Here is a 17,739-nt window from a genome sequence, read left to right as displayed (position 1 = left end):
AAGTATTCCTCAATGTTAGGAGTCGGCCCTGCAGAAGCCCTACCACCCATTGGCTATTAGGAACCACTGATACACGGCAGTTGTCCAACCCTGTGGAGGATGGGCTGAACAAACCCAGTGACACAACACACCTGTGTCCTTACTTCATACTGTAACCAAATGCAGCTCATCCTAAGGATCATAACAGACATTCAAAAGTAGAAGGATGACTGTGCAGTGTGCACTTAACCCATTATCACCTTTCTCCTCAAAAATAGAAACGGACATTTTCTAAATAAAATGTGTGTGCTTGCTTGTCTTGGAATATTTAAACGATTTATAAATGTCAGTGGGGTTAAACAACATGTGCAGTGGAAGTGGTAATGACTGCAGTAGTCATTTCATTGGTAGTGACTTCAGCAGTGGTAGTAATAGTCGTAACTGTTTTAGTATGATTTATAACAAGAGTATGTCAGATTGAGAGTTTTTTAATTTTTAGCATGGACACTAATGACGTGTGTATGTTAGGTCCCCCAGGTGATCGTGGAGCCGATGACCTATATTCAGTAGGAGGACCAGGCCCATCTGGACCCAGGGGAGATATTGGGAGCATGGGTTTACCAGGTAACTAACACATATATATACACACACACACACACACACACACACAGACACACACACACAATGACACACACAATGACACACACACTCACAGATGTGCACGCACACACAATCACAACAAAATGTATCCTTGAATGCTTGACATACTGCATCGCATACCAGCTTATGATGTCATACTGAAAATGGTTCAAATGACTTAAAAGCCAATTGATTATGTTCTTACTGTTCTTATTGAGTTGTGTCGATGTGATCTCTTAGGTCCCCATGGAATAAAGGGAGTTCTGGGTTACCATGGAGGCCTGGGACAAGACGGTAGACCCGGTCCATACGGGACTAAAGGAACTAAAGGAGAGCCCAGTTATGCTCAACCAGGCCGCCTAGGACCACCTGGACAAAAGGTGCGTTCAACAAACAGAACCACAGTCTATTTCCAGCAATTTAAATCACTGCCACTGTGCAACACAATACTGTAAAACTACAGATACCATTTAAACACCAAGGTGACTGTTACCTGGCTCTGATAACACTCTTCTCTGTCTCTTTTTCTCTTTCTCTCTCCCTTCCGTTCGCCTTCTCTTTAGGGCGAGCCAGCCTTGTATAACAGCCATGGTTCCAAGGGAGAGAGAGGCTCTCCTGGTTGCGCAGGTCGTCCAGGCTCCCAAGGGCCCACTGGAGCCAAAGGAGACCCAGGACATCATGGACATCATGGTTACTACCACTGAAATACTAGTAATGATAGTTATGATAGATGATCATGAGGATGATGTGTTCTTTCCTTCCATCTTTCTTTCTGTGATCCAGGACCCCTAGGTCCTGCAGGGCCACCAGGTACCGATGGTCCTCCAGGCCCCCCTGGACCCACTCCATCATATGGAGCTCCAGGTCAGAACATCACTAAGGTTTATTCAGGAAATACTGTATATCAATGAAAATACAGTATGTGTATATATGTTTTTGGGGTGTCTGACCATATCCTCTTTCACAGGACAACCAGGGTTACCTGGCCCTCCTGGTCCCTGTGGTCCTAAAGGTAACCAGGGTCGCGATGGCATTCCTGGACCTGCTGGTCAGAAGGGAGAGACATGTAAGACAGACACCTTGACTTCTACTTGCGTTGTGTTTATATCTATGCTTCTTGCCCCAATAATTTGACATTTTGTGCATATAATATATCCTCTGTGCTCTCTCTAGTGATTGTGGGGTCGACTCCTGGCCTACGTGGAGAGAATGGACAGCCAGGTGAGTCTCAGACTGATGACATCATTCCTATACCTTCAGCCATGTACCACTGGCTCGACATTGGATTGTTATCGGCTAAACTCGCGTTATTAATTAGAATTGGTTCTGTAATAAGTTATTATCGGCTCGGTTCATGGCTAAAATTGGTGTAATTGGCTAAAATGGTTTGTTTTCTGTTTCCCTATAGGTCCAAATGGAGATGTGGGTTTTCCTGGCCCCAATGTTTTGGGGCTCCCAGGGTTTACTGGAGACCAAGGCATTGAAGGACCCCAAGGTCCTCGTGGTGAGCCAGGGCACCGAGCCGTTTGTTTCAAAGGGCTCAAAGGAGACACTGGTCCTAACGGCAGACCTGGAAGCCCTGGTGAGGACGCACTTTTCTTTGTGGCTTTGAACACCAACTCTGTCACTGATTAGCTCTATACCTGAATCTAATTGAAACTGTGTCAGTTGTGCTGGCACAAACTCTACCCTTGAATCAAATTCAATCTCTATCCTTGACTCTGTGGGCCTGTAGTCTATAGGCCGGATTCCCAGACACAGATTAAGCCTACTTCTGGACAGTACAGAGAATGAAGTGCTTCTTAGTCAATGATTAGGTTCAGACTCATTATGAACAACTGTCTCTGATTCACTCACACTATTGGTTAGTTTTTAACTCACTCATTCAAACTCTTATTCCTCCTGACTAACCAAAACTCAACAGTTATGACTTAGTAAGTCAAACTCTATCTCTGACTCTAACTCAACCTCTCCCTTATTCCCACCGGCCCTGAATGCTGCTCTACCAAAACATGCCTCTGACTGAAATCATTTCTGTCTGCAGGGCAACGGGGTCCACGGGGACAGCCAGGGTCTGGAGGTTATGGATATAAAGGGGACAGGGGAGACACAGGCTCTGCAGGGGGCAGAGGCTTCGACGGGCCTAGAGGGGACCCAGGGCTTCCAGGGCCATGGGTGAGTCACTCCATTGAAGAGTACAAAACCAACTAAATGTTGTTTACGTTTTGGAATATCCCTTGAACGCTGGAAAATATAGGTGTTATAAGTAATTATATGTATAATTTGAAGTATTGGATTATTGCTTGAATTGCTTTCTACCCTCTAGGGACCAGGAGCCATCCCTGGACCTCCAGGACCAATAGGTGACCCAGGTCACCCTGGACCCCCAGGAATCCCCGGTAATCTTATTGCATCGACAACAATCCTCTGCATTGTCATTTTTTATTTACAAAGACAAATCTGTCATTACACCGTAGTATTGAGTGTGGCCAGGAGTTTATCCTGACCATGAAGAAATGGGTTCTAGTTCTAGGGCAAAGAGTTTTCCCTAGTAAGGTGACATGCTCTGGAAAAACGACTGTGCCTCCTGTTAATGTGTGCCATGTGTTGCAGCCATCGAAATGTCATCCCTAGGTTTTTTAGTTATGACATGCTAGATAGTGTGTGATGTGCGTGTAGGAAATGTGTTTGGTTTGTTTCAATTGAGATATTTTCACCACAAGTCTGATACCACTATGATGACACCAAATGTGTTTGATGGATCATTTTGGCCTTCTTCTAATGCCTCTTAAGGGGAAAGTAATCCAAAAAGGAATTTGATTAAGTTACTGAGTTTGGGTAATCCAAACGTTAAGTTACTGATTACAATTTTGGCCATGTGCTTGTAACATGTGCTTGTATTACATTTCGAAAGTAACCTTACCCAACTGTGTGTGTGGTGCAGTTGGTGATTCAGTGTCTCTTGATGAACTGTGTTGTTTTAGGTGAGACGGGTGATCATAGTTATAACCCCGGCACGAAAGGACCAAATGGGGCCAAAGGCCGGCCAGGACCACCAGGTCAATATTTAACATTTAACACTAACAACTCAACATTTAACACTGAAATCTGTACATTTAACACTGAAAATTCAACACTGAAAACCATTGGGTCAATATTCAATTTGTCAACGCATCCTAACTCTAAACGGTATCTTGAGCAGAATTTGTTCTCTAGTGGTTCAATCAAAGGTTTTTTTCATGCACATCTACAGGTCGTCCAGGGCTTGACGTGTCTGGACAAGTGACATTCTATCAAGGGGATCCAGGCCCACTTGGTCACCCCGGGAACCAAGGATTTCCAGGTCCAAGTGGGCCGCCGGGACGGCCAGGATTTGCAGGTTCGGTATCCTTTTATCGTCTGCAACTACAAGCCACATGGTCAGGCTTCAACCAAACGTCATATTCTTTCTTACTAATGGAATAGTCTATGGGGAAGGAGTGAATGCAACCTATGCCATGTCTAAGCTTGTGTTGACTGGTATGCTAACATTAGCACAACGGGTCTCAATAGCTCCTACTTTAGCTTTGGCTAACTAAATTGCTTGCCACAATCAAGTTTGCCCTCTCACTGCCAGGCCCCACAGGCCCTAAGGGTCAGCATGGACACAGCCCTCCAGGCCTGCCTGGGTTCCCTGGACGCAAGGGAGACAAGGGATCACCGGGACGGACAGGTATTTATATAAATGTGTGTGGCGGTGATCTTGTTGAACATGAGGCGAACAGTTGGAAAACATGTATTTTATCTAAGTGTTTTTGCTCTGGCAGGGCCGGTGGGCTACCAGGGGTCTCCGGGTCAGAAGGGTTCTCGTGGCCCGTGGGGCTCCAACACGGCAGGCCTGGCTGACAGTTTCCTGCTGGCCCGACACAGCCAGACGATCAGAGTGCCTGACTGCCCCAGAGGTACCACCCTCATCTACTCTGGATACTCTCTGCTCTTCATCAATGGCAATGAGAGAGCCCACGGACAAGACCTAGGTAAACAGCATGGAGACACACATTAATACTAATGAGGCACACACACACAGTGCTCAACACAAAAAAAAACTCACCAAACGCAGAGCGGTTGTATTCATAGGTTGCACCTCCGTCACTCGGGCGCGTCATGCCGTCGGTCTGAATGTTCTCAAGCTGGCCTCTACCAGCGGCACAACAGTGGCACTCTAAAGTCACGATAAGCCCAGTCATTCTGGGCGGTGTGTCTAAATTACACTATGGTGCCTGGAAATACAATGACATTGCGAAAGTAGTCAAATATTTTAGTAGGACGCAGCGTTATCATGTTGTCAAATTGACTTTAGACAGATGACAATGTTGTCATTAGCTAGGAAAGTTTGTAAAAAAAAAAAGAAAAAAAAAAAGGCTATACTAGGGATGACAAAAGTTTTCCTACTCATTTTTTTGCCTCCTTTTGAATCTCATTGTATTTCCAAGCCAAGATTCTGATGAAATCTTCATTAGCGCTCATAGACGATGCATTGAGTAGGATGCTCAGTCGGGCATCAGTCTGAAACGAAAGTTCAGAACAATATTGTGATAAAACATGCAAACCATGAATAGGTGTAAGTTATCAATATGGTGAAATTCTTACAAAGCATATCAAAAGGTGGAGTGTGTAAAATAGCATATTGGTTAATACCTAACGCATCCAATCCTCTCAGATCTAGAGGGTACAGTTCGATTTGGGATTGAGCAAATGAGTTTCTAAAAATTGTGTTAACTCGGCACTCTTGCTCTTCCTGTTCATTTGACATTGTCTCTCTTTGACGACCTCACCACTGCCCCCCCCCCCCCCCCCCCCCCCCCAGGCTCCATGGGCAGCTGCCTACCTCGTTTCTCCACCATGCCCTTCCTGTTCTGTGACACGGACAACACCTGTCGCTACGCCGCCCGCAACGACTACTCCTATTGGCTGTCGACGGAGAAGCCCATGCCGCGCAGCATGGACCTAATCAGAGGAGATGAGATCGGGAGCTACATCAGCAGGTACACAGCCCTGGGAGCAGGGACAGACACACACACACACACATGCACACAGTCACACATGCACGCTTACACACACACACATTCTTGCAGGCTAATAAAATACAGGGTCTCTATAGTTTGCACTCTTTATTTTGGAATACATTTGAACATGATGCACAGAAATGACGCTACGCTACACTTGTTGGTGGTGTGTGATTTAGGTGTTCAGTGTGTGAGGGCAGCTCCAATGCCATCGCCATCCACAGCCAGACCACCCAGACCCCAGACTGTCCTCGTGACTGGGAATCCCTCTGGACTGGATACTCCTTTGTCATGGTAACAATCTGCTTCGTATATTATATCGATATACTGTTTGATATCTGTACCTGCAGTGCCTTCAGAAAGTATCCATACCACTTGACTTATTCAACACTTTGTTGTGTTTCAGCCTGAATTCAAAACAGATTAAATCACTATTTGTCTCTCACCCCTCTACACACACAACCCCATAATGACAAGGTGAAATCATATTTTTTTTTTTAAATGTTTGCACATTTATTGAAAATGAAATACATAAATACACATTTACATAAATATTCACACCCCTGAGTCAATACTTTGTAGAAGCACCTTTGACGGCGATTACAGCTTTGAGCCGTCTTGGGTATGTCTGTATCAGCTTTGCACATCTGGATTTGTGGTTGAATGATAATGCTATGAATGATAATGCTATGAATGATAATGCTGCAAATGAAACATCATAGTAGGAGCATGTCGTTGCACACTCTATGGTGACATAATTCAAAACTCAGTGTAACTTACTCTACTTTACCTTCTCTATACTTCTCTCCTCCTCACTTCTTCTTCCCCATCCGGCCCTTCATCGTGTCATCTCTTTCCTCTGTCCCTTTCTCCTCATCTCTGCTTGTTCTCTATACTTCTCTCCTCCTCACTTCTTCTTCCCCATCCGGCCCTTCATCGTGTCATCTCTTTCCTCTGTCCCTTTCTCCCCATCTCTGCTTGTTCTTTATACTCCTCTCCTCCTCTCCTCGTTTCCATACCCCATTGCTCCTCCTCTCTGTTCTTCCCAGCAAACGGGTGCGGGTGCTGAGGGTTCGGGGCAGGCGCTAGTCTCCCCAGGCTCGTGCCTGGAACACTTCCGCCAGGTTCCCTTCATCGAGTGCCACGGCCGGGGAACCTGCAACTACTTCCCAGACTCCTACAGCTACTGGCTGGCCTCGCTCGACCCGGATCGCATGTTCAGGTTAGAGTCATCACATCAGAGATCGATTCAGTGTCTATACAATACGATCAGTGGTGTAGTAAAAAAAAAAAAAAAAATGCACAGAAGATATAGGGAGCGTTATTTTATTCACCGCGAATGGTGATTAGCGTTTAGCCACCAATTTCTTTTCACTGCATACAATACTACACTGTTCAGATCAAGCTTTAAAAGTGCTCCTTTTAAGCTTTGCTTTTCGGTACAGTGCTTTCTAGTCGTTCAGTTTGTACTGTTATTCTTTTCTTTTTTTTATCCTCTTATGTTTGTTGTGTAGTAAATATTTCTGTTTTTAATTTTCACTGTTTTCACTCGTTTTTGTCCTGTGCAGCAGATTGTGTTGCGTTCCATGTCTGAAATACGCTGTATAAATAAAGCTTGATTTGAATTATCAATAGTTATGGCCACATACGGGGATGCTTTCTTCTCAATGCCTGTACAGCATTGTGTTGTTTATGTTTTGTGACCGTGTTTAGGATCATTCTAATACTTTTAGGGTAGTTGAGGTCATTCTGCCTCTCCAGATTCTGTCTGGCCTTACCTATAAACCACACTAAACTCGTCTTCTTTGATCTCCTCCCCTGCAGTAAGCCTGTGCCCCAGACTGTGAAGGGGCGTCTTCTAGAGAATGTCATCAGTCGCTGCCGCGTCTGCAGGAAACCCTATTGAACATTGCCCGGGGCCGGAACAAGAGTTGGGTAAATTACCATCGGGAGGAGGGGCTAAGGAGATTGACTGACAGGTAGTGTAGATCACTGGTCGGTAGCACTTCATTTTATGGTACTGTTTCCACTATTATTTAATAGGAGTTTATTTGCTAACAGCAGGTACTTTCTGGTATTTTCTTCAAGAACTCACCACCCTTTGTAACTACCTGGTATTGAATGGTGCTTAGTAGTGCTTGTTTTAATGAATCCCAAATAAGTAATTCACATGTCATTCATGTGAAATCGCCATAACAATACCTTGTTCTTTTCTTTTCTTTTCTGTACTGTAAAATAAAGTGCTACCCTCAGTCCGGGTCTTGAAGGGTACGGATGTGGAGCGGTTTGAATTGTTTTTGTGCGTGATCACCTTGTCCTCGGCCGTCAGCCATGTTTCTAAGGGACTGTGTGGTTGGAGTATGTCCGAAAGAACACCCCGTTATAAAGACATTACAATATGACTATTATGCCATCATTGTTCAAATCCCATCAAAGTAAGGGTTCATTTTGCACTGACTGAGGCAGTATGCAGGGTAATACACTACCACGTCATGTCACCACATGGTGTCTAACAGACCTTGGTTCATATGGCATTGGTTTTCTTTGAAAATACTTTAGCTGAGTGGTAGAGGATGCCTGGACTGCCAGATGGCAGGGTTTGCACTTTTGGGACTATTCAATCGGTTCGATTTTACCAGATTTTACCAGCTCAATTAAGTTTTTTGAAACTGTCTAATACTATTTTAACCCATGTCTGGTACCAAGTCCAACATACATAGCTGACCAGAGAGACTACTCATTACCTCCATATGGGGGTATTCAGACAGTAGCTTGATTGGTGTGGTTAATGACACAGGAACTATACTTGACTTCATAACACTGTCATTCAGACTGACATAAAATATGTAATTCAGACTGACATAATTACAGTATGTCGTTAAAGCCAGAGTCCTTAATTGAAACCATAAAAAAGCGGTCACCCCAGCTCTGTTTTGGTAAAAAGCTGAGGGATGTGCCTGGATAAATGTAACCACTCTCAAATTTAATAGACAGAGCTATGGATGCATCATTGATATCAAAATTCTACTTTTAGCCATATTTTGACGCTATACACTCATAGAAGTAAAGGTGCCCGGAAGAACCTTTTTGGGGTTCTAAAAATTGCCACACTGTTGGAACCTTTCCAGTTCAAAAAGGTTCCTTGAGGAACACCTGTGTACATTTTCAAACCGGAACCTTTTTGTGATGGAGGGGCTCCACCCCCCCCCCCCCCCTTTTTAATAACATATTGTAGAGGTGGCAGCCTATCAGAACATTGAAGCCGTGGTTTATTTGAAGTGTGGCTTTCAGGTAGGTCTTTCAGACCACCGGTTAGAGTAAATGTCATTCCTGTTCATGTTCAGTTTGTACACAAAACATAACAACATTGCTTATTTAGTACAGTAATAAAGTGGTAACTAACCCGCAGCTGTTGGTGTCTTTTTATTGTTTTCATGTGATGTTTTAATCAACTGTACTTGATCGCCAGTGTTTAATCATAGCAATTACGTGGTGGAGCTACGGACTGATCCTAATACGTTTAAGTATATTTGCAAGCACAAATAGACTCAGCTATGACCACGCAAACAAGGGAAATGCGGTGGGATGCGGTGGTGGTTGAAAGCCACGAGGAATAAACTTCCCTTGCCGACTACTCTGCCAATCAACGCCCAATCCTTGAAGGGGAAAGTGGACGAGCTGACGTCTGACCTGCGCTACCTGCATGACCACCGGGACACCTACATCCTGGCAATCACTAAGAGCTTCCTGTATGAGCGCGTGAATAACAGCGAAGTGGAGCCAGCTGGTTTCACTATGATCAGACAGGAGCGAGAACCTGCTACTAGTAGGAAACATCACGGTGGTGGTGTCTGTTTACTTATCAGGGGCCAGACGTTGAACTGCTGTCGGTGTCCCTACAATCCCATTTACCTGCCTTGTGCGTTCCCACAGTTGTTTTGCAACTATAGATGTCTGGACTAGGCCTATATTTTCATTGAGGGACGAAATGAGTAGCCTATGAATACATCAAAAATAACGTGTTTTATTTCATTGGTAACCTGTTGTAGAAAAGCAATTGTACACTCGAGGTTGTGCTGATCTATGGTACTCTGCTCCTCCTCGTGCTATACCTATGACCGCTGCACAGACATGCTAACAAACGTTGTTTAACAAGCCCTCTCGTGTACAACTGCTTTGTTACATACCGTACATCCTAAAGCAAACACAGCCAAAGCTTCAAATATAAAGGATGGTTCATTCTACATGGATCGGTTACGCTTGAAAGTTTAACCAAACTCGTTGTTTAGAATATCTACATAAGTTCAGCAATGGCACTGAGGTAGATATTCTAAACAACGTGTTTTGATCTAAAAGGATTTTCATTGGTCTATGATATTGGTTGCGTTGAAGACATGGGTCGTTTGTTTAATTGATCTCAGTATGTCAATGGCAGAGTGGCTTGTCATTTGTGTGGTATAAAAAAAAGAGTATTGTTTCCAGTCATGTAAAATGACATAGAATTGCAGGAGATTATTTTATTTTAGAAAAGTCTATTTTTTTCTTGGACCCACAAACCCCTTAGCCCTTGGTCTTCAGGACTGAGCCCCGAGTGTTATGAAACTCTATTGTGTGTGTATCTAGCATATTTTGTGTTTGGTTAGTTTAAATTGAAATGTATATATGGTTTTTCAGGTCTTTTGTCATTTCATCAAGCATGTTTGATAATGTGTCTTAGTTATGCGCTTCAACAAAGGTGCTCTCACAAAAAACATGGGGTTTTTGCATTTACACCATTTCTTATTACAGTGGTTGCATGATGCCAAATAAACATTCACTTGGAGATCGATTTCTGTACATTTCCTGGATTTAGGTCTTTGGTCTAAATGCAATACAAATATAAGCCCTAACCCATCTCTGCTTACTTGGTGTTGTTGTGTAACGTCTCTCCTTGTAATGTCTTTTCTCTCCTTGTCATGCTGTCAGGGTACAGTAGTATTTATGAGTAGGTCAATAGGCCCCCAAGGCCCACTGAAGCCCATTCACCACTGTGGAATGACTTTGATCCGAGGCTGCAGGATCATCTTCAATAATCTTCATGGCCAATCACAGCAGTTGGCAATAATAATTCATTTAATTTGATAAGCGCTTTTCTCACACCCAAGGCACTCATTTATTTGAATAATAATTATATATATATATATTTTTATAATAATAATTCTTAATAATAATTAAAACAATCAGAAACACAGAACATAGAACACAGACAACAAAGTAATATATACAGGCGTCGTCAGATCCGGGTGGACTGGAGAACAGAATTAGCATAGGTCATTGAAAGCGTTTCTGAACAGCACGGTCTTGAGCTATGCCTTAAAGGAGAACACAGACTCTGCAGCCCTAATAGTATCTGGAAGTGCGTTCGACAGCCGCGGAGCCGTGCAACTGAAAGCTCTGCCACCCATAGTTTTTAGCCTGCTGCGGGGCTGCTGTAGGGAGACAGACCTAGAGGAGCGAAGGGTGCGGTGCTGGGCAGGAGGGTAGAAGGAGGTCAGACAGGTACTTGGGTCCAGAGTTGTGGATAGCTTGTTAGGTGTGAACCAGGAGTTATTGTAGGTGATGGGTGAGCATATGGGGAGCCTGCGGATGTTGAACAGCACTGGAGTGATGTGCTCGCGGGGGACGTGTGAGTGAGGTCACATGCAACAGAGTTCTGGACATATTGTAGCCTGTTTCGGCACTTGACAGATGCGCCACCATAAAAGGGTGTTACAATAGTCCAGACGGAATGAAATTAAGGCGTGATTGAGTCGCTCAGCTGCAGTTGTGATGGCATAGACCGTAACCTGGGAATGTTACGTAGATGGAAAAATTAGACATTGGTCACACTCTTGATGTGGGCCACAAACGAGAGCTGACTGTCAAATATCACAGCCAGGTTGCGAACCTCAGGGGAGGACCTTGACACGCCCATATAGAGGCTGTAGCTGTTTTAGTTATTCTGGTGCGACTGACAATCAGGACGACCTCTGTCTTTGCAGTTTAACTGCAGGAAACTCAAGTGCCTCCACACTTTGATGTCCTGCAGGCAGCTGACCAGGAGTGCAGTAGCATTGGCAGTGTCAGTGTTTGTGGAGACATACAGCTAAGCGTCATCAGCATAGCTTAGAGAAGTGGGTATACACTAATTTTGCCAAAACGTTTCCAAACAGGCCACCCGGCAAAGGAAAACCGCCCTTGTGTGAAAAGTTATATCAATCCTATCTTGGTCTTTCACATTCAGGCTAACCCAAGATGTACTGTGCAAGTAGGCTAATATTAGGCCTACTATTGAAACAGATAAATTCGTCTGTCAACTGAGCCCGAAATTCACAGGTTTACATTTTTTCTGGTTTTGTTCTCAAAGTCACACTTTTTAAAACAGAAAAACAACAGAATTATACAGCCTCGTTATTGTTATTTTATTTTGTTACTTATATTAGATTTTTTTTTACAATTGTTAACCAACAATGCAGTTCATGTCACGATCGCCGTAATGATTGGACCAAGGCGCAGCATGCGTAGAGTTCCACATATTTAAATAAATTGAAACTCACCAAACAAAACAATAAAGCACAAGAACAAACGAAACGTGACGCTACTGGTGTGCACACCGGCAACTATCTGTAGACAAGATCCCACGAAACACAATGAGGAAATAGCTACCTAAATATGATCCCCAATCAGAGACAACGATAACCAGCTGCCTCTGATTGGGAACCATATCAGGCCACCATAGAAATACAATTGAACTAGATGACCCACCCTAGACACTGTCACGCCCCAACCAACATAGAGAATAAACAGCCCTCTATGGTCAGGGCGTGACAGTTCAAGAAATAAAGTTAAGGGCTTGTAAGTAAGCAATTCACGGTAAGATTGTTTTCGTGCGCATGTGACAAATACAATTTGATTGGATTTGATTTGATGTATTTATCTAGCTAGCTGATATTTCTCTGTCATATCACAGTTATGCCAATTTAGCAAGACGTATCACTGTCTGGAATGTGTTTCATGAGACACTAGTTCTAAAACACCTTGCTACCAAAGTAGCTTGCAACTCAAAGTTTTATCACGTCATGTAAAGGCATGTTACCGTGGAAATGATATCAACGACTGTGAGTTGAATGCCAGGCCTTCGGTCAGCCCAGCTGTCAACACAATGAAGTGAAAATGCCCGAGAAGCCGGTGTTTGGAGAATACATTGGCACGAGTATTTGGCCCGAGACGAAGTCCCGACACAAATCTAGGGTTGCTACCCAAGCCGGTTGATCGTTCGTTCTATCAGTTTGTTGCTAGAGACGGGACCCAGTCATTCAGTCTTTTTGTTCTGTATCTATGGACGCGACCCAGTCGTTCATTCTAAATGTTCCATTGCCGTACAGGCTGTCAATGTTGTTATCCCTTGCTTGCTTGCTAGCTAGTCAACTAAGGGTAATTTACAGTCGACGTCAAACAGTGCAGCCAGAGTAACAACAGTAGCTGCATTTGCATTTGTTTAAGCTGTTTTCTGGTGACATTTATTTGGACACAATAATTGGACACAATCCATAACAATGAGCTAATGAGGCACGATTTTGCCTGGCATAGAACTTGGTAAGGGGAATGAAATGGGCGTAAGGATAGTTGTGTTACCATCTGATGGAGGGAGACCAGTGACGAAGTCCAGGGATAGACGGTACCAGGGGCAGTGAGGAACAGGGAGTGGTTGAAGGAGGCCAGCTGGAGCTTGCCGCGGGGTCTTATTCTGAGCACACACAGTGCAGGTGTTGTCGTACAAAGGCCAGGGTTCGACGGGAGCCAGGATGGCAGGCCAGTCTAGAGGAAGGAGCCCATTCCAGGACCGAGGAACGGGCAGAGTCCAGGACAAACATCCGGTTAGCCGGGCCTCACGGACCTGGTTCTCTATACCCCAGATTGTGGCTGCTAGACAAGAGATAGGGAGGATGGTCTCGGGGATCCGACGGTTTTCGGGGCTATAGAGGCTTGAGAGCGCATCAGGCTTCCCATTCTTGGACCCTGGACGGTAGTAGGTGGTAAAGTTGAACCGAGTGAATAGCAGGGCTCATCAAGCTTTCCTAGAGTTGAGGCGCTTGGCGGTGCGGAGATATTCCAGGTTCTTGTGATCAGTCCACATTATGAATGGATGTTCCGCCCCCTCTAACCAGTGCCTCCACTCCTCCAACGCCATCTTCACCATGAGGAGTTTTCGATTTTCCACATCGTAGTTCCTCTCAGCGGGGTTAAGGCGATGGGAAAGCAAAGCGCAGGGATGCAGATTTTGTTCCTGGACAGAACGCTGGGACAGGATGGCCCCCACTTAGATGTCCGAGGCATCGACCTCCACCACGAACTGACGGGATGGGTCCGGATGGATTAAGATGGGAGCTGTAGTGAACCGATGCTTGAGGTCCGAGAACACCCGGTCAGCTGCTGGAGACCATGTGAACGAAACCTTGGGAGAGGTGAGTGCTGAGAGGGGGAAAGCCAGGGTGCTGTAACCCCGGATGAAGCGGTGGTAGAAATGAGCAAACCCCAGGAAACGTTGCAGCTGCACACTGGATGTGGGTTGAGGCCAATCCACCACCGCTCTCACCTTGTCAGAGTCCATCTGAATATTTCCAGCAGCAATGACGTACCCTAGGAAGGAGATGGTGGAGCAATGGAATTCACGCTTTTCTGCTTTAACAAAAAGCTGTTTCTCCAGAAGACGCTGAAAGACCTGTTATACGTGAATGACGTGTTTTTGAGCTGAATGGGGGAAAAACAAAGATGTCGTCAAGGTAGACAAACACGAACCACTTCAACATGTCATGGAGCACGTCGTTGACGGTTCAACATGTCATGAAGCACGTCGTTGATCAGGGCCTGGAACACTGTGGGATCATTGGTCAGTCCAAATGGCATAACAAGGTACTCGTATTTGTATTTATTATGGATCCCCATTAGCTGCTGCCAAGGCACCAGCTACTCTTTCTGGGGTCCGGCAAAATTAAGGCAGCTATCCAATTTTAAAAACAATACAATACATTCATTACAGAATTCACAACACACTAAGTGTGTGCCCTCAGGCCTATACTCCACTACCACATATCTACAACGAAAAATGAAAAAATCTATGTGTATGTGTGTGTATGTTATGTGTGTCGTGCCTGCTAGCCGTGTTAAAAGCTGTCTTCCATTCGTCTCCTTCCCGTATCTGAACCAGATGGTAGGCGTTGCGAAGGTCCAACTTGGAGAAGATCGTCACCCCCTGGAGAGGCTTGAAAGCCGAGGAGATGAGTGGTACAGGGTAACGTTTTTTAACCATGATGTCATTAAGGGCCCTTTAGTCGATATACGGGCAGGGGAGGCAGATTGACGATTATTCCCTGCAGCAAGAGAGTCCTCAATGTACCTTTCAATGTTCTTGATCGCCGGACCCGACAGGGAATAAAGCTGTCCCCCGGGAGAAGGTCATTGGCACAGTCGTAGGGTTAATGCGGAGGGAGAAATGTAGCGCAGGCCTTGTTGAAACCTCCCGGTAGTCCTTGTGGTCCGTGGTAATGGCGGAGAGATTGGTGGCTTCTCCTAAGCTCGCAGGAAGATGTCCTGGGGCAGGCTGCGAGGACTTCAGGCAATGCGCATGGCAGAACGGGCTCCAACCCATGATAGAACCAGTAGCCCAGTCGGTCAGAGGATTGTGCCTCTGGAGCCATGAAACCCCCAAAACCACGGGTGCATGAGGGGATTCAATGAGCAGGAACTGCTCATTACCTGACACTCTCAGGTTAATGGGAAACATATTGTGGGTGACTCTGCCAATAGAGCGCCCATCCAGCACTTTAATGTCCATGGGAATGGCGAGGGGTTGTGTGGGGATTCCCAGCTCTGACACCAAGGTAGCGTCCATAAAGCTCTCATCGGCTCCAGAGTCAATGAGCACCTGGAGAGATTTGGACAGTTCACCCCACAACAGGATGGCATGGGGGTACAAGTAATGGGGAACTCCCAGTACGGCTCACCAGCGTACTTGTACCTACTTGATGAGCCTGGTCTTTTAATTGACAGGTAGATATGTAATGTCCCGATGTTCCACAATACAGACAGCTCTTGGTGCTCAGTCTGCATAAGTGTTGAGCAGGAGACAATCTGGCCCTGCCCAGTTGCATGGGCTATGGAGGAAGTGAGTCGACAGCCTTCGGGAATTCTCGAGGGAACTCAGGTGACATCGGCTTCTCCCGGGGACTTCCAGAAATCCTTGGAGGCAAGGTGAGCGCCGTGGACAAGCGAGTGTGACCGGGAGCAGACCTTCTCTCCCTCCTACGTTTCTGTAGCCGCTCATCGGTCGGAATGGTCAAGGCTATGGGAGAGTCGAGATCCATGGGCTCGGCATTAGCTCGTCTTTAACCACCTCCGATAATCCATGAAGGAACGTGTCGAACAGAGCTCCAGGGTTCCAGGCAAATCTACTCTGTCACACTACGGAAGTCTTGACGCAGTTTCAGTAGCTTATGAGCAGCCTCTCTCCTGGACAACGGAGAATCGAACACCTTTCTTACCTCCACCACAAACTCCTCCAGTCTGAGGCAAACAATGGATTGTTGCTCCCACACCGCTGTAGTGCAGGCGCGAGCCCTCCCAGACATCAGTATTGTCAAGTACGCTATCCTCGAGCGATCCGAGGTAAACGAAGAGGGCTGCTGCTCAAAGATAAGAGAACACTGGGAAAGAAACACCCGGCAGGATCCTGGATCTCCAGCGTAGCGCTCCGGAGGAGGTAAGCGGCGTTCTCAGGAAGCCAGGGTAGATTGGGAAGACACGACGCTGGTAGCAGGGTAACTGACAGTCTGGGGGTTACTGCTGTGGCTTGATCCTTAGTAGATAACTCACGGAATTGCTCCATGAACGCAGTGAAAGCGTGGTCATCGCATTCCTTTAAGGTCTGGAGTCTTTCAATAAGACTCCTTGGACGGAGACAGCGTTACGGAGCTGGTCCGAGTCTGCTGGGTCAGTCATGGCCAGTTCGTACTATCACGACTCAGGATATGACCCAGATGCAGACCCAGCAGGCGGATGGTTCAATTCTCAGAATGTATTATGACACGGGGGCAGGCAAAGGGCAGGTCGAGGGCAGGCAGAGTTTTGTAACCAGGTCAGAATCAGGCAGGTACAGAACGGCATGCAGGCTCAGGGTCAGGTCAAGCAGAAAGATCAGAAACGGAAAGGCTAGAAACAAAAACTAGAGAGCAGGGAAAAACAGGAAATACACTGGGACGACCTGATAAAATACACTGCTCAAAAAAATAAAGGGAACACTTAAACAACACAATGTAACTTCTGACCGTTTGAGCAGACACATGTACATTTGTGGCCTGCTGGAGGTTATTTTGCAGGGCTCTGGCAGTGCTCCTCCTTGCACAAAGGCGGAGGTAGCGGTCCTGCTGCTGGGTTGTTGCCCTCCTACGGCCTCCTCCACGTCTCCTGATGTACTGGCTTGTCTCCTGGTAGCGCCTCCATGCTCTGGACACTACGCTGACAGACACAGCAAACCTTCTTGCCACAGCTCGCATTGATGTGCCATCCTGGATGAGCTGCACTACCTGAGCCACTTGTGTGGGTTGTAGACTCCGTCTCATGCTACCACTAGAGTGAAAGTACTGCCAGCATTCAAAAGTGACCAAAACATCAGCCAGGAAGCATAGGAACTGAGAAGTGGTCTGTGGTCACCACCTGCAGAATCACACCTTTATTGGGGGTGTCTTGCTAATTGCCTATAATTTCCACCTTTTGTCAATTCCATTTGCACAACAGCATGTGAAATTTATTGTCAATCAGTGTTGCTTCCTAAGTGGACAGTTTGATTTCACAGAAGTGCGATTGACTTGGAGTTACATTGTGTTGTTTAAGTGTTCCCTTTATTTTTTTGAGCAGTGTATATTAAAGTGACCAGTGATTCCATGTCTATGTACTGTACATAGGGCAGCAGCCTCTAACTTGCAGGGTTGGGTAACCGGGTGGTAGCCGGCTAGTGACAGGCAAGCTGGTTGGCTTTTAAAAACCCGGAGTAGCTCTAGCT

General features: G+C 45.7%; 1 protein-coding gene across 1 annotated transcript in view; it reads left to right on the top strand.

Moving 5' to 3' along the window:
• LOC129814424 (collagen alpha-3(IV) chain-like) overlaps nucleotides 1-9,071 on the top strand; it is a 57,764-nt gene extending 48,693 nt beyond the window's left edge. The window contains exons 36-52 of the mRNA XM_055867532.1: nucleotides 508-603; nucleotides 859-998; nucleotides 1,182-1,308; nucleotides 1,402-1,482; nucleotides 1,586-1,684; nucleotides 1,792-1,839; nucleotides 2,027-2,200; nucleotides 2,663-2,793; nucleotides 2,945-3,017; nucleotides 3,603-3,677; nucleotides 3,872-3,997; nucleotides 4,235-4,330; nucleotides 4,425-4,634; nucleotides 5,465-5,642; nucleotides 5,843-5,957; nucleotides 6,713-6,885; nucleotides 7,488-9,071. Coding sequence (XP_055723507.1) covers nucleotides 508-603; nucleotides 859-998; nucleotides 1,182-1,308; nucleotides 1,402-1,482; nucleotides 1,586-1,684; nucleotides 1,792-1,839; nucleotides 2,027-2,200; nucleotides 2,663-2,793; nucleotides 2,945-3,017; nucleotides 3,603-3,677; nucleotides 3,872-3,997; nucleotides 4,235-4,330; nucleotides 4,425-4,634; nucleotides 5,465-5,642; nucleotides 5,843-5,957; nucleotides 6,713-6,885; nucleotides 7,488-7,569 — 2,024 coding nt within the window. The 3' untranslated portion in view covers nucleotides 7,570-9,071. The remainder of the gene's footprint in view (nucleotides 1-507; nucleotides 604-858; nucleotides 999-1,181; nucleotides 1,309-1,401; nucleotides 1,483-1,585; nucleotides 1,685-1,791; nucleotides 1,840-2,026; nucleotides 2,201-2,662; nucleotides 2,794-2,944; nucleotides 3,018-3,602; nucleotides 3,678-3,871; nucleotides 3,998-4,234; nucleotides 4,331-4,424; nucleotides 4,635-5,464; nucleotides 5,643-5,842; nucleotides 5,958-6,712; nucleotides 6,886-7,487) is intronic.
• The last annotated feature ends 8,668 nt before the right edge of the window (nucleotides 9,072-17,739 follow it).

The sequence above is a fragment of the Salvelinus fontinalis genome, chromosome 17 (genome assembly GCF_029448725.1).
Source record: "Salvelinus fontinalis isolate EN_2023a chromosome 17, ASM2944872v1, whole genome shotgun sequence".
Taxonomy (NCBI): Eukaryota; Metazoa; Chordata; class Actinopteri; order Salmoniformes; family Salmonidae; genus Salvelinus; species Salvelinus fontinalis.
Note: the sequence above shows the minus strand (reverse complement) of the source record. Positions and strands in the feature narration are given on the sequence as shown.